This window comes from Leptinotarsa decemlineata, unplaced genomic scaffold (genome assembly GCF_025532065.1).
Source record: "Leptinotarsa decemlineata unplaced genomic scaffold, Ldec_3_MD MMD2_tig00002159_RagTag_RagTag, whole genome shotgun sequence".
Classification (NCBI taxonomy): Eukaryota; Metazoa; Arthropoda; class Insecta; order Coleoptera; family Chrysomelidae; genus Leptinotarsa; species Leptinotarsa decemlineata.
Genome location: NW_027412574.1, coordinates 6,931,095 through 6,949,140, shown reverse-complemented (window position 1 = coordinate 6,949,140; position 18,046 = coordinate 6,931,095). Strand labels below are relative to the sequence as shown.

Genomic DNA, 18,046 nt, shown 5'->3' with positions numbered 1-18,046 from the left:
CGAGCTAAGGACTAAGGAGGTCTTACTTTTTAACGTGTGATTCCTAACCTTTTAACGTGTGATTCCTAAAACGGAAGCACTCGAATAACTGATAAATAGTCTTCTCTTGGAGGAATAGTCCAATTATCACCCGAAAATTATTATGTATACCAACAATCGAAACGTCGTGAAGTTACTTGAATTGAAATCTTTCAATTTTTTATTTCTCTTTCAATTCAATTTTATTGTAATTTCTTTTCAGGGTCTTTTGCTCGGTATAATTTTCATTTTCAGCTACTCTTTTTTATTTTCATTTTTATTTGTTTTTTCAGAGATTTCAAATCATACTATATCTTATTAGACAATGGAAGTTCGAACTAATGAAATTCACTATGAAACTCTGTCAACCACCTTCAAACAAATTCAAATGTAACTGAAGACCTTTCTGAACGAATGAATAACAGTAACATTGAAATGTTCAATTTATGGGGTCCAAAAAGACAATGTGTCATATATGTTGATGATTATTATCTCACTGATTAGGTACTCTTGTGAGATATTTTAGTCAGTGATTCCAAATACATCCACGAATAACTTTGAGTAATATCCATAATTTCAAATTTTGTTCAATAATACAACTAACAGTTTTTGAGCTAAAGCTCAAAAAGCTCGAAATGAAATTTGAGGATTCAAAAAGTTATATAAGCCGCATTTAGGAAATGCGGGAGTTTTGTGAACTTTCGTTCAAAAATAAGTTTACTGAAACAAAAAGTTTTGAAACATATAGGAAAACATAATTTGTATTGAAATATTAGGCGAAAATGAAGAAATTTTTGTGAAACATTTGTTGATGAACTTCCATCTTCGAGAGGTGTCAAAAAAGTTCTGCATCAGGAGAAAATATAGCGGAAATGATCTTCTGCACTACCTTTGTAGTGATAACCATGAATTAGGTTAGGTTAGGTTAGATCGAAATAAAGTGGGTGCCTCCACCGCAACCCGCAAGGGTTTATTTTTGCTCATATGGTGAGTGATCTTTCAGGTCAGATGGTAAGAGTGTGGTTCTGCGAAACTCTGAAAACCTGATTCGGTCCACAGTGGGGCAGGCACAAAGTATGTGCTCTGCTGTTTCATCATTTTCCAAACAGAGGCGACACATATGTCTTCCGACAAACCTAGTCTGTGTATATGATGATTCGATTGACAGTGACCTGTAAGAAGGCCTGTTAGACATCGTAGTTCATCCCTACTGAAGTCCAACAACTTATTGGTATCAAGCTTCGAAAGGGGAATAAACACCTTGGAGTTAGCCAATCCTGGAAGGTTCTACCAGAAGTCCATAAATAAATCTTCTTGCCATCCAGGTGTTCAATGTTTGTTTGGCAAAACCTAAAGCGATGCCAATGACAGGTTCTGGTCCAATGGAGCTGCTTGCAGCACCCTCCTTTGTATGGCCAGGAATCTAGACCAGAGACAATATGTTAAGTCTTCCCATCGAGTAGAGTCGTTTTTGGCAATTTTCTACCAATTTAGACGTTGCTCGGTAGGAGCCAAGAACTTCCAACGCCGCTTGACTGCCCGAGAAAATTTTGCTTATGTGTGTGAGGTTAGATTTTGTCAATCTCTCCGCACATAATTCAATAACATAGATTTCCGCTTGAAATACACTCGCAACTGAAAATACCCACACCAGAGTCTGAACGTGTTTTTGACCTATCTGCGAACGAACAACTATCTGGTGTTGATATTTCCTTCTCCCGGAGGATCCATGAATTACTTGAAGGAGAATCAAAAACCGACGATAGTTAAAAAAAATTCAAGGGTGACCATGTAAAATTTTATTTGTCTTCAGTAGGTTGTACTACGGATGCTCCATATCTTATTGTCTAATGAATGATTTGAGAAATAGTAAAAACTCAGGGGTGATTCGAATACTATAGTCTATTTCAAAAGAGTGTAGAGTAATAAAATCTCATTAAGTATTCAAAAGCGCTACAGGGTGATCCGTCAATAAATTCTGTCACTTCCCTAGTCCGCATTGCAAAATTATGTCGTTTCATAAAGAGCAGGTAGGTATCACCCTGTTTTAAGGGATTTGTCCATTGTTATCGACGGATAAATACTGAGCCAGAGGCGCGCTAGTGGGATAATTGCCAAAAGAATATGCATTCATAAAAATTATATTAAAGGAAATAAAAATTTAATACAGCAGAACAGTGTTATTAAAAAAATATAAAATGTAACAATAAAATATATACGAACCGAAATCGGGAAATACTCACAAACACACACGAACGAACTTTACGTATTGAAACACTTGTGGGGACTTTAAATCAATTTATTCACAAAAACGACAAGAACTTTACTGGATACGTTATTACAATTTGACACTTGAACAATACTAAAACTGTGAACTTCCCTTAACGTTTAACAACACTCTATTTATACCCTAATTGAATGTTCTAGAGATTACTAGGTACAATTTTCGAGAACCTTCCGAGAAAATAATTATTCAGACTACCCTTAATTCTAAACCCTAACCTAAGCAAAAGTGTCACTGTCACTGATACACTGGTCTCTGTCCAGATTGCTTATCCCGCTACAGTATATTTACAATTCAATTAAATTATTCTACATCAGTATAGTCTTCATCCGAAGAACTGTCATCATCCCCTGGTGTTATAATTATAGGGTCAACCACCTGATCGACCAAGTTGTCCAGTTCCCACATTTTATCTTCCTCTTTTAAAACATGCTGGATTGCTTTTTGCCAGTTTTCTGATGTGATTTCCATAATGGCTTGATCAAACAATACCTTGACATCTTTCATTTTAAATGTGGTATTGTGCCTTGCAACATATCCTTTAACTTATGCCCATATAAGTTCTATAGGATTTAATTCGCAATGATATGGCGGTAGGCGCAGCACAGTTACTTTATACTTTTCTGCTACATCTTCTACGGCATATTTCATGAAGCGAGATTTATGTTGTTTTACTATGGCTAGTAGTTCCTTCTTTACTGAATTCGTCTCAAACTGAATACCTTTATTTGACAGCCAGTTAATAATTTCTTGCTTTCTCCAAGCTGAAGTTGGTACCTTCTCTAAGCGCCTTGAATGGTAGCTTGCATTATCCATAACCACGACCGAATCAGCTGAAAGAAATTTTAACATTTCCCCGAAGTAGTCTTCGAAGACATCCGAATTCATGTCCTCATGATAATCTCCCGTCAAAAAGGGATTATTATAATGACATGGCACCTCGGAACTAAGTGTTAACCCTTTTTTGAGAAATCATGCTCAAGTATATGAACCCAAATTGCATATTAAATAAGTTTACAAGAACCACTAAAATTAATCTTAATCTTTTTTTAAGAAATTTTACTTACCTAAATACATGTAGGTACTTAGTTTTAGACCAAATTACTTCCCAAAAATGGCCTTTTATTATTATCTATGTCTGTAATTTTTAATTTACTTTAATTATTAAGTTTAATAATCCTAAGATTTGCCTACGCCCATGGACGACAACGAAATTCAGGCAAATTTTATGACACTTCATGATTTATTACTCTACACTCTTTTGAAATAGACTATAATGACCTTTTTCTTAACATTTTTTTCTAAAAAGGTTCTTTACCAATTCAAACATTATTTTTAACGATTCTGAAAAATCTCTGTTATAACAAAAACATTAACATGACAATCGCTTAGCTTAAAGGCTGCATAAAGGATGAACAATTTCCATTTCCAACCCTCTCCCACCTTTCGCAAATTCATTATCGCTGATTTCTTTTCATCTTCTGGATCACTTTCAGTAGTCTGTGTGCGTCTTCGTGTTTCATTATTTCCGTTAGATAACTCGATGATTTCATTTGCGGATAGTTCCAAGGGAATTATTCTTTGCAGCGGACGAATTATATCGCCCTTATTCACTTTATTATGCAGAGCGGTATACTTCGAACTGATCACGTCAATGTCCACGGGTTTTTATTCTTGCATTTCGAAGGTTTATTGCTCGCAGAGGGAGAATCTCAACAATATATTCAGATGATAGCACGTCCTTTGCTGAATGGAATCAGCGCTTGAAAAATACTTATTGGGATGAAATTTTGAAATTTTTCTCGGAAAGGAAAATTAAATGGATTTTCAGTCCTACCACAGCCGCCTGGTGAGGGGATGATGGGAGCGGATTGAAAGGATCGTGAAGGGCCTCATTAGACGGAATTTAGGTGAAGCCCTTTCTCCATAATGTTTTTTACACGCACTTCCGAATAATAGAATGTCTGATTGAGATACAATTGATCGATAGAAAATATTTGATATAAAGACAAAGAGATGCCGTCAACGATTCAGTCTAAACTACAGAATATGCTTCAAGGACAAACATTTGGCAGATTTAGTGAATTTAGCTTCGCGAGAAAAGTCGCCTATTCAAGTGGGTGATGTCATATTGCTAGAAGTGTATATAATAAGAAGAGGGTTGATTGGTCTTTAGCAAGACTTTTGGGGATTTTACCAAGAAGAGATAATACAGGGCTATTCAAATTTGTTTCTGTACATGGGGATCTCGTAAACGATAAGAGATAGAGTGTCGGGTAAATTGTGGCAAAGTTGCGTATTTTAGAGACCTATACAATTATGTGAAAAATCGAATGTAGCTCTTTTGGTTCTGGAGATATACAGGAAAAACCAAAAAATCCCACATTTTGTTGTTGGCACTTGATGTGGGCTATCAGAATATGTCCATGAATCTTTTATACACGGTGTCATTTGACTTGGGCCACCTCCATCTTTGAATTTTTAAACACGGACCTGTATTTTGTGTTGTAGTTTTTGTATCGTCGACGTTCACTTCATACTGAGAAATTAAATTAAATTATATATTTCGAGATGCTTCTGTAATATTTGATTATAATTATGTGAATTATTCTTTTTTAAATTACGGCCCTGGAAATTGGTTGACTGAGTTAAATAAAAACACAATAGTAACTTCCACGTCTCCCTATGTACCATAGATTTTTTCGAAAGTTTTTTTTTTCATTTTTAGGTACCTATTCATATTTTTTCCATTGTCCTGAGCGTTTTCTACGATGAACTTCTGATAAGAAAACCTTTTATGATTATCTGAAACATATTTACATCAAAAATATATTATATGTGTTTTAATAAGCAGAAAAAGAAACGATAGCAATAATAACATCCGAAACGAACACTATAATTGTAAAAATTAATGGCGCAATAAATGTTCGAATCGGAGTCCGTCCATTTCGAGATATTTTTAAACTCGGTTTTTCATATTATTTATTGCCGTCAATACACTTACTTGCTGCATTGTTGCGAAATCATTCAAAATCCTCAATCTCGAGTCTTCCACATTTTCTATCTCTCTGCCAGTGTAAATCCTATTTTTTAATGTCCACCAAAGAAAATGGTCCAAAATAGTAAGATCTGGTGATCTTGCAGGCCATCTAATTGGCCCATTATTTGTTTCGAAATGGAAGGATTCCAATTCGAACATTTATTGCGTCATTAATTTTTTTGTGTATATAAATTACTTCATTTCAGTTTGTATTACAGTTATAGTATTCGTTTCGGATGTTATCATTTATTTTTCTGCTCATCAAAACACATATGTTATATTTTTGTTGAAGATATGTTTCAGATAATCATAAAAGGATTTTTCATTCGAAGTTCATTGTAGAAAACGCTCAGAGCAATGGAAATATGGAAAAATATGAATAGGTACCTTAAAAATGAAATAAATAACTCTCGGAAATTTCTACAGTACATAGGGAGACGTGAAAGTTGCTATTGTGTTTTTATTCAACTCAGTTAACCAATTTCCAGGGCCGTAATTCAAAACGGAATGATGTACTGTTTGGATAAAACTCCAGTAATATTCACTTCATTTTTAGATCTTCACTATTCATATTGTTTGATGTCCAAAACTTATTTTCCAATATTCTGCCAATTGAAGCATTTGAGCTTGTTGAGCGTTTAATCTTGTAGTGAAAAAAGCCATTCTAGATTTATACACTATGGGTCAATCTCAAAATTTTAAATTTATTGAAAAATTTTATTCATGCAGTGTAGCGCTAATGATGAGAAACCCGTTTAGTCCTCTGATCGCTGAAACTTTTGGGGGTGTTCTCGAAAATGGAATTCATGAAAACTAGGTAATCAAACGTTTTCTTTACCGGTATAAATACGTAGATGATATCTTAGTTTGTTTTATTGGTACGATAGGCGGTTGGGCAAGTTTGTCGAATTTGTTGATTCCATTCACTTATCAACTAAATTCACCTCTGAAACGGAGGTGGTAAGTTCAATAAATTTTACAAATTTGACTGTCACTGTATTGAATAATAAACGTGATTTTGCAATTGTCCACAAACCATCTCATGCGTACAGAATAATATCGCTGTCAACAATGGTTACAAGGTAGATATCGATTCCACTCTTCTCAAAAAACAACGATCACAAGTCAATTGTCAAGTCTATCCCACTTCAATAACGATAATAAGGGTCATACTCTGGTGGGCATACTCTGGTGAAAAAAAAATACTTAGAGGAACAGCTTCAAGTAGAATTTTATTAAATTGAAACTTTGCGTAGGTTGAATCAATTTTTCTTGATTTGCGTGAGGAAAATCTGTTTATCGCATTGAATACTGTATTACAACACGGGTTTTCAGGTATCTCAAGAAGTTGCAGTTAAAAAAATGAGTTTTACAAGTTTTGAAACATTTTCGTTGATCTGACCTAGGAATGGAACATAACAATTTTTTGTAAAATAAATTTTTTTTTTTAAATTCGCCAGTTTTCAAGAAGGTTTCATTACAATTTGCAACATGTTTTACAACAATGCTTTGAAACACGTTGTGCGGCTTTTCATTATATCAAGTATTTTTTCAAATTAGTTTCTCAAAAAATATTTATTTATTGATGAATTTCTATTTTGTTCCCCTTCAAAATAGTCCCTCTCAGATATGATATTGTGCCACCGTTTTTTCCAATCTTCGAAGCAGTTCTGCAGTCCTTGAGCTTTCTCAGCAATTTGGTTTTTATCTCTTCAATCATCGCAAAACGCCGTCCTTCAATGCGTCTTCAATCTTGGGAACAGGAAAAAGTTTGGTGAATACGGTGTCTGAGAAATGATTACGGTGTTGTTTTTCCCAATAAATTATGAACAAGCAATGCCTAGTGAGCAATTGTATTATCGTGATGCAAAAGCTATGAATTATTTTGCCAATATACCGGATGTTTATTCCACATAAACGCCGTTCTCCAAATGGAAGAATTCTTAAAGAGTGAAGTTCGAGGTGTAATGAGTTGAACTTCATAACGCAGCCACAGTCCGTCGCGTATTTCTGATATGTACCGCTCTTGGTGGAATCAAAGGTGCCAAGTCACTTGAACACTTTCCGTGAAAGTTTTTATTGAAGAGAGATAAATCTCCAACTTTTCTTCGAAGTTCTAGACTATCAACGTTGCAAGTGATGTTCTCGTCTCCAACAGCTTCAAGGTATGTTTGGGGGCAGAGCTCCATGCATGAGAACAATACTCCAAAGAAGGTGTGATCTGAGCTTTATAAAGCATCAAAATTTGCTGAGGTGTGTACAGTTTTCTCGTTCGGACAATGTTCCAAAATTTTGAGAAGCAGCCTTTGCAATTCCAGCGGCATGACTGTTCCAAGACATTGGTGTCTATTTTAACTCCCAACAAACTTATCGAAGCAAAAAGCGAAATTGTCTGACCTGACATTATTCTATCTGGTTCGGAAACATTTATCTTCTTGGAGAAAACCGATGCCTGGGTTTTTGTGGCATTGAATTGGTATATATCTATACATCACTTCAGGTAATAGCAGACGGTCTTCAATGTCTTCATTACCTGAATTTTGTTTACCTGTGACAATGTGGGTATGCTAATCTGAAAACCGGCGAGTAGATCAGATCGATTTGGTCATTCAGGCCACATGCCAGGTTATCTAATTTTCATTTTATTTCCGAAGATAAACTGGACAAGATGGAGAAATCTGGAGTGTATAAGCTTAGGAATCACACGTTAAAAGGTAAGACCTCGTTAGTCCTTAGCTTGCACAAGTTTCTCAACTTCTGAGAGTTGTCGTTCGTATGGGGGCGGCAGCTGATTAACGGAAAAACAGATTTTGAACAGATTTTTTAGGTGTTCGGAATATAATAGTGTTTTTGTGGAACAGTGTAGCCAAAATTTCTCAAAACGGTATGCTGAACATGAAAGGTAATTTAGACTGGGTGAAAATGATTCGAAGTTTTCAAACCTTTCCTTGCAATGCAACCACAAGTTCCAGAATCTAAACGATATGTAAATTTTGCACTATGCAAGCAAGGGTTAGAAACTCAATCATTTGGAATCCTTGAAAATTCATAAGCATTAGCATTGCAGATGTAACCTACCAAATGACCAAATCGACCTGGTCTACACGCCGGTTTTCAGATTATTGTATCCACGTTGTCACAGGTAAACAAAATTCAGGTAGTGAAGTCATTCAGGAGCGTCTGTTATTACCTGCGGTGGTGTATAGATATAACATTATTTCACTTTATTGCATTCGTTTGAAAATGTCCTTGTTGGACAAAACTACAGTAACGTAAATTATAAATACAAGTATGAAATCATAGAAAATTTCAATCCTCATCTTTCATATGGATTGTTCGAAAATATTTCATATTATGCAACGCAAAAAAGTCTCATTTTAATCGTTTTCACATTTTTTCAGTTCTACTATGTATAGAACTGCTACGCATTTTTGCTACAATTCCTGACCATGACCATGACCATTTGAAATTGAATCCAAAGAAAATGTTGCCAAACGTCGCTATAACTTTTCTACCAATCCAAATGCTTGAATTTATAACAGCAACAGCGAATAACCTCTGTGATTATATTTTTAAAATAGGAAAAATTTCAACATACTGGGGGTTAAAACTTAAAGAGTTTCCGAAGCACCGCGCAGCACGTGCCGTGCTGTGCGGTGCCGGACAAGTAGCTGCTTAAAGCAACTACAATGACTATGACAATCTGTAGATACTTACGAACATGAAACTAAATAACATCATATTGAGGAAGGACGTTATTGAACTTCAAGAAACCGTTGAAAAATAGTGAATTCATTGTTCTATGATAGGAAGTGCTAGGAACATGAATGTTAGTTTTGCCATGTCTTATAATAATGAATATTTTTATTTAATATTATGTACCCCTGAAAGTAATCTGGTGCTAAATATGAAAATTATAGTGATATAAAACCCCTCCAAAAAATCATTTGATTATGTGATGAAATGTTTTTCCAAAAAGTTGTAGACATCTCTACTTTTCACAACTTTTGTATACAACTTTTTCCAATATCAAGTTCAATTTCGGAGGAAATAATAGAAAACCATTTTTTGCCCTCAATATAAAACCTATTTCATACCCCGCATTTTGGATCAACTTTAATTTTTCCCGTAATGAGCACACTATTTTGTTTTCGTCATTACTATTTTTATGGTGTTATTAGTTTTTTTCTGATCGACAGTTAATGGCATTGGCCTAATTGTGATCTCTACAACTTGATTCATCAGGAACAATTTGATTCATTTGCTTCTCTTAATTTTGAAATTCAGATGAAAATTAACGGCTATACCTGGTAAATGTATTGATTTCTACGTTTCCATTTCTTTCAGTTCGGAGACAATGCGTCGCCGTAGCGTAAATTTTGATGATGTTCTAGAAGAATTGGGGGAACTAGGAACCTTTCAAATCTTCACATATATTCTAATATGTCTGCCAGTATTGTTTGGTGCATCAAGTAGTTTGAGTTATGTTTTCACGGCTGGAGTTCCGGAGTATAGGTGAGTAGATAAAATTAATTCACATAAAACAATAGTAACAGCTCAATGTTCAGAGTTCTGCTCACATAATGAGTAACCAGGCCAGTTAGGGGCGAGTGAGACAAAAATAATATTGAAAAAGTTGATAGATGCATGGAACAATTATAATCATACACCGTCATTTTTTTTGCGTTCAAATCGGGAGGAAAAGTTATCTGTAACAGCTACTTTCTTCTAAGATCATTGTGTTATATAGAAGTCATTTCATTTCTCAGTTTGTATACTCTAACATTTGTAATGGAAATTGAACAGATACTCAGATACTTAGGCTTACGCAGTTTCACTGCGTATGTTTTAAGTAGTCAATTAGAAAAGAATATTTTCTGAAAAAAAATGTTTGGCTTTCAATTCCTCCATTATCATGTAGAAAGTTGAATAATTTCGAAGAGATGAAGGAAGTAACTGAACACGTAAAAAATTATTTACAAATATATATAATTCATGCACAGTTTGCAAAAGTTCTGCGAAGTTTAGTTCAAATATAAACTAAAAAATAAATTAATGAAGAAAAGAAAATTGAAATTTTCTATGTTTTTTACCACTTTTAGTGGTAAAAAAGTGGTAAAAAACATAATAGAAAGTTTCAATTCTCTTTTCTTCATTATGATTTCCTACCACGTAGTAACGGCTACATCCATCAATTTATTAAAAAAAGGGCATCCGAAAAAACTAGGTAAGAATATATGAACATCGAATGACTATTTCTCAATAGATCAGAGACTGTTGATATAAACGTTTACTCTTGTGCGAGTATATAACTATCAGTCCCCAGGAGTATTTTGAAGTTCCAGGTGAAAACACGTTGTTTTCCACTCTTCATCGGCTTTCGAAAACTTCAGAAGACGATTCATGCACAAATAATTATATGAACAGGAACAAAAAAACCATCCGAAAAAAAACTAGTATTTTACACATTGAGTTTTCTAAAAATCACTTTCTTTTATACATTTTGTGCAACAACAAACTCAGATATCACACATAGGAACGCTACATGACGTAATATATGAAGGGCAATTGATATAAATTTCACTTTATCAGGAGAGCTTTTAATCTCTGGGAGTTGAAGGAGTTTTTTGAAGTTACATTATGTAAACTAACGCGTTACATCGCCAGCCTGTCTGACTTCTCTTTCTTTCAGGCATACGTCAGCGAAAGGCAGGCTCCTGCTCTCTCGTTGGATAGACGCTCAGTTTTCAGTGTGCGTTGTGCGATAGACATATATTGTTGACAGTATTATAAAAATCTAACCAACAAGCACGTGATATTCTTATTATGTGAAATGTGGCTTGAAAATTATGATACTAATTTTGTGTATGTACATTATTAGTATCATTATATAATCCTACAAAAGTAACAATTGGCTCATGGTAGCTATATGTACATACACAAAATAACCAATGAAAGATTTTATCAATGAATAACCTTTCTCACATTATCACATTAATATACATAAAATTTGGGTATAGTTCAAGTAAACGATATATCTATCTATCTTCCAACAGCTCCCCTTTGATAATATAGTTAGGGAGCTAACTAATTTCGTTATTCAATAATCATTTCTGATTATATATATATACAGTGTCACCGATAAAGTCCGCATCAAATGGGAAACTTTTTTATTTATCGTTTTATGTGAAATTTGATTTTGGCAGTAGATTTTGCTTAAGAAATGATGTCAAATGGCGTCTACAAAATAGGTCACGTGATTTCCTTAACCTGTCAAAATTGACATTTAAAAAAAGAAACATCGAAAAATGAAATTATTCTTCAAAATATCCAAAAATATCAAAGGATAAAAACATTTTCTTTTGTAATTTTATACCCACACACCAAGTTTCAAACCCATAATAAGTATTTTATATTTTCACTATTTTTCCGCATTCCTGCTTTTTCTACTTATCAAAATTTAAGCACACCTGTACTAAATCATTTATTTTAACTAAACTCGTCACCGAATTTCTTTTTTTGTAATATAATAATATTTTAAGAGCCTCTTTGATGATCTAGTTTCAACGGGGCTTTCAAAACTATACAGTACTTGAGTTTTTTAATGAGCAAATGGCCTCACAATATGAATTAGAACAAAACGGAACATTAGGAAACATCATTTCTTCATTCTTGAAGCCCATTCAATAAAAGAAAAAAAACTCATAGTATTTACATTTACCTACTCCGCTAACAACACTAATTTAAAAAAACTGGGTAGGCTGTGAAAAAATATGAAACTATATAATGTGTTTTAGAAAACGTCACTGTCACTGAATAAATTAATGCCCGTTAGTTCAATGTAATGTATGAAAATTAAAATAATATGTTATCTTTACAAGAAAAAATTGAAATTGTGCTAATTTGTGGTGAAAACACATTGCATCGACAAGTGGCTGATATTTTTAACGCAAGACTTCCTGGTAGACATGTACAGCAATCCACTGTACGTAGGATTTTAAAAAAATTTAAACTGACTGGTTCAGTTGAAAATACTTTTAAAAAACGTCATAATCCATCACGCAATAATGATGAGGTTCAGTTGGCTGTCTGCCTGCATGTTATCGAACAGGGAAAATCAAGTATTACCAATATTGTAGATAGAACTGGCGTTAAAAGAGAAAGCGTAAGAGCAATTTTACATAAAAATAAATTCAAACCCTACAAACCCAAATTTATAAATACCTTAAAGGAAAGAGATTTCGATGTTCGACTATATTTCTGGTACCAAGGAGAAGTAGAATTAAACAGAAAATTTCCTTACAAAATCCTATGGACCGACGAAGCTACCTTCACATCGAACGGCGTAGTCAGTTCCCAGAATTGTAGGTGGTGGGCTCAGGAAAATCCTCATTTTGTGATAGAATGTCGGGACCAATATTCATTTAAAACAAATGTGTGGTGCGGTGTTTTAAATAATCAGGTAATGGGACCATTCTTTTTTAGACACAATTTAACTTCTCAGGATTATTTGCAATTTCTAAATACTGAGATCAGTGATATAGTGGACAATATGCCGGTTGAAATAAGACACAGTCTGTGGTATCAATGTGACGGGGCTCTTATTCATAGTTCAAGACAAGTCAAAGAGAAACTATTAGAAATGTTTAGGGGCAAAGTTATTGGGCGAAATATGGAGCAAATATGGCCGCCTAGGTCGCCAGATTTAACCCCACTAGATTTTTTCTTGTGGGGTTACTTAAAACAAATCGTTTATAAACAAAGACGTGAATCACCTAGAAACTGTTATTAGAAACTCTATTTTAAACATAAACCCTGTTGGTATCAGCACCTCAATAAAAGATGTATCAAGAAGGACAATTATCTGCATAGAACGCGATGGAAGGCATACAGAAATGTAGTGTATTTGATGTCGTGAGTCTTTTTTTCGTGTTTTTTTGCTATTAGGTATAGGTACATGTTTATTTTCAGTTCCTTTCAATTAAGATTAAATTCCACTGTATTTTTTGTAAAAAAAAACAATGAACACTCTGAGATATTGTTTCTTAATGTTCCGTTTTGTTCTAATTCATATTGTGAGGCCATTTGCTCATTAAAAAACTCAAGTACTGTATAGTTCGGAAAGCCCCGTTGAAACTAGATGAACTTTGCATCACGTTTGACAACTTTTATTTTTCAAAATTTGTTTTTAACATCAAAGAGGCTCTTAAAATATTATTATATTTAAAAAAAAGAAATTTGGTGACGAGTTTAGTTAAAATAAATGATTTAGTACAGGTGTGCTTAAATTTTGATAAGTAGAAAAAGCAGGAATGCGGAAAAATAGTGAAAATATAAAATACTCATTATGGGTTTGAAACTTGGTGTGTGGGTATAAAATTAGAAAAGAAAATGTTTTTATCCTTTGATATTTTTGGATATTTTGAAGAATAATGTCATTTTTCGATGTTTCTGTTTTTAAATGTCAATTTTGACAGGTTAAGGAAATCACGTGACCTATTTTGTAGACGCCATTTGACATCATTTCTTAAGCAAAATCTACTGCCAAAATCAAATTTCACATAAAACGATAAATATGCGACTTTATCGGTGACACTGTATATATATATATATATATATATATATATATATATATATATATATATATATATATTATATATATATATATATAATTAAAATATATAATAATATATATAATAGATATTTCGTTCATATAGGTGAGTGAAAAAGTAGGGATTCAAATAACAGGGTGATAATTGAAAATACTTCTGAATACTACTTACTCACATATACAGGGTGTGTCACGACGAGCGTTCGTTAGAAATATATGGAGAACGATCGAAAATAAGAACTTGAAATTTTGTGGTCGTGGGTTCTACAAAATGGCCTTCTCAACTAACATATTTTCGACTCCCGTTCTCTTTCTGTTATAGCGGAAGTTGTGGACAACTTCCTTATTTCAAATGGAATACCCTGTATTTTATTACAGTTTTGAATTTCTCAGCACATTTTAGCCCCACTTCGTGGGGCTAAAATATACCCAAATACCCAAATTTGTTAGTTTTCGAGATATCAATTTTTTTCTGAAAAATTCAACAGTTACAGCACCATTCTGAAAAAAATCATGCCTCATAGACAGGAACAATTGAAAATGTGAAATTTCACAGAATCACACCTTAATCATCAAGTCATAAACATGTAAATCGAATTTTCGAAAATAATTTACAGGGTGGTCGAAAGTTCCACCTGAAACATAACATCGAGAAAACCGATGAAACACGATTTTTTCAAATGGAAACCATACACTATTCTATTATTTTTGGATACTACGAAAATAAAGATATCATACTCATAAAGAATGTCCTATACCTAAAATACACCCCTGGCAAGATATATCCAATTTTAGGAAATATTTGAAATGTAAATCATTCGAAGCAATACCAAACCAAGAAAGCTTTGAAAACAAATGAAGTACTATTAACTCTGTCGTTGGTAAAAGGTAACTCAACATGAAAATGGATGAATTGAAATAAAATACTATCAGAGACATGCATTATATCTTTGTTTATTGATATCGAATACAGTAATTTTATTTTGTTTATATTTTTTAAGGTTAGATTTTACTTTAATTTTAGAATATAACTTAATTTGTTCAAATTCAAATAATATTGTGGTTCATTTTAACATATGTTCAAAGACATTGCCGTTCTGTTCTAAACAAGAATATATTCTTTTTTGCATACCACTATTTGTAGCTTTCTGTATGGAGTCAGGAATCAAATTATTGAAAGCTCTCAGAACCCTTCGTTTCATGTTTTTTTTATCACCCACAGGATTCGCATAAACATTTTCTTTATTCGCATAAACATTTTCTTTGATATATCCCCAGTTGAATAATTCCAGTGGCGTCAGGTCTGGAGAGCGAGGAGGAAATTTAAATGGCCACTGATCTTCGAACTTCCCATTCAACAACCCAGCAACGGTATCAGTACTATGTGCAGAGGCTCCATTCATCTGATACCATAACTTGAAACGGTATTGTTCAGAAACATGCCTCATGGATTCACCAATTATATGCGAATATCTATCGCTATTCAAATTCTCTTCATAAATATATAAACATAAAATTCGGTCTTCCTTTGTAGCGCAAAAAACATTAAAACTCCATGAATCCTGGAAGTTGCGCTGGCGAACGAGCTTTGGATTTTCAGCTGCCCAAAAATGACTATTATGGCGGTTGCACATACCATTCTTGGCAACTTTGGCTTCATCTGTCTATATCATGTTCTTCATGAACTCAGGGTCCTCCTGTATCTTGATAAGAAACCATTCGCAGAATTCCACTCGTGCAGGTAAGTCGTGAGGTTTCAGATTTTGAACCTGGCGATATTTAAAGGGACGCTATACTTATGTTTGATTAAAATCCGGTTTATTGACGAACATGAAATTTCAAGTGACTTTTTTTTTGTATCTTTCAACGAATTTTCTGGATAGGCTGTGAAGTAGGGTCAAAACTACAATTTCGATGTCCTACGAGTGTTTTTTTTTTGTTGATGACAGACGAAAAAGATCCGAAATCACGGCAGTTTTTTAGAAGTCTTCTTAGAATATTTTTATTGGGTCTGTGTAGATTTGGAAATCTTTCTGCAAAAACAGGGCAAGTTCTGTCCATTATCTTATTGCATTCACCATAAATGATTATTAAATTCAGGAAATCTTCATTAGAATACCCCAAACAAGACATTTTGCACACAAATAGAAAACTACGAAATATACACGTCAATTATATCGCATCAAATTTTGACATATTTATTGTAACTTAATTTGTTTTCAAAGCTTTCTTGGTTTGGTATTGTTTCGAATGTTTTACATTTCAAATATTTCCCAAAATCGGATACATCTTGCCAGCGGTGTATTTCAGGTATAGGATATTCTTCATGAATTCGATATATTTTTTTTCGTAGTACCTATCTGAAAATAATAGAATAGTATATGGTTTCTATTTGAAAAAATAGTGTTTCATCAGTTTTCTTGATGTTATGTTTTAGGTGGAAATTTCACCTGTTGACTTGATGCTTGAGGTGTGATTCTGTTGAATTTCACATTTTGAACTGTTACTGTCTATGAGTTATGATTTTTTCGGAGTGGTGCTGTAACTGTCAAATTTTTCAGAAAAAATTAATATCTCGAAAACTAACAAATTTAGGTAAAGGCATTATCATACAAAGTTAGCCTAAAATGTGCTGAGAAATTGAAAAATGTAATAAAATACAGAGTGTTCCGTTTGAAATAAGGAAGTTGCCCTCAACTTCCGGTATAACGGAAAGAGACCGGAAGTTGAAAATATTTTAGTTGAGAAGGCCATTTTGTAAAACCCACCATCACAAAATTTCAAGTTCTCATTTTGAATCGTTCTCCATATATTCTCTAACGAACGCTCGTCGTGAAAGACCCTATATAAACCCTATAGATCTCTTCAAAAACACTTCACTAACTTTCTTCGAAAGCTTCTGATAATTCCTCTTCTATATTCTCTGTTTCACTATCACTGTCGTCATTAAAATCAGAAATGAATTCATTTCCACCATTATTATGGAAGTATCCATTCTCCATATAGTCGTTTTCAACTGAAATTACTTTTTCAATCCTTTTCTGCCAGTCTTCTTTGGTAATATTAGATACTTCTTCTTCAATTAGCTCTATCTATTACCTTCTTATGGAATTTTGGAAAAATTGTTTTACACCTGATGCTTTGTTTCAATGTTCCCTGAATCAACTCGATGAGATTGAAAACACCAAAATAGGGGGGCAGTCTCAGTATGGTGTGTCCATACTTTCCAGCAATACTTTCAAGGGCACACACTTTTTCAAATGTTCTTGCCTGTAAAACTTCAAGTAGTTGGTTTTTGGTATAGTAATCCTAAAAATACACATTGTTATCCATTAAAAAACTTTGTATTTCATCTTTCTTCGAATTTTTTTTCGGTACTTTTGTGAGCTCTCGCGAATGATAGGAAGCGTTGTTGAGAACTATTACACTATTCGCATTGACACAAGTCAATAAAAATATTATCGGACAGTTTGGAAAATGATGAAACAGCAGAGCACATACTTTGTACCTGCCCCGTTGGGAACCGAATCAGGTTTTCAGAGTTCGGCAGAGCCGTACTCTTACCATCTGACCTGAAAGACCACTCACCATACAAACTCTTCGGCTTCGTTAAGAAGCTGGGTTCATTTGGTCAAGTGTGAAAAGGTGTGAACCACAATGAACCTTCGTGGGTTGCAGTGAAGGGTCGAATAGATACACTCACTTTGGACCTAACCAAACCTAACCTGGTAAATTCAAGTAGTTGGTTTTTGGTATAGTAATCTTCAGAATACAAATTGTTATCCATTAAAAAACTTTGTATTTCATTTTTCCTCGAATTTTTATTCGGTACGTTGATGAGCTGTCGCGAATGATGGGAAGCGTTGTTGAAAGCTATTACACTATTCGCATCCAAAGTTGGGGTCAATGTGTTTTCAAACCATTCCCCGAAAATATTAGCTTCCATGTTCTGATGATAATCAACATTGCAGTCCTCAAGTTTTTTTTCACATAATTTCAAAGAATTCGAAACCCATGCTTTACTTTCCCCGCAATGCACAATGATTATTCGCGATCCTTTGTTTGCAGGCATGTTAGGCGTACACATTTTCGA

The 18,046-nt window shown here is 33.9% G+C and overlaps 1 protein-coding gene across 8 annotated transcripts in view; it reads left to right on the top strand.

The window, feature by feature from the left end:
• The window catches only part of LOC111510906 (organic cation transporter protein), a 205,714-nt gene that overhangs the window by 142,178 nt on the left and 45,490 nt on the right, over window positions 1-18,046 (top strand). For 7 of the 8 annotated variants that reach the window (XM_074177157.1, XM_074177156.1, XM_074177162.1 and 4 more), the window contains exon 2: window positions 9,690-9,857. The exons of the other annotated variant lie outside the window; for it this stretch is intronic. In XM_074177157.1, the coding sequence (XP_074033258.1) occupies window positions 9,690-9,857 (168 nt within the window). The remainder of the gene's footprint in view (window positions 1-9,689; window positions 9,858-18,046) is intronic. 8 annotated transcript variants of the gene reach the window in all.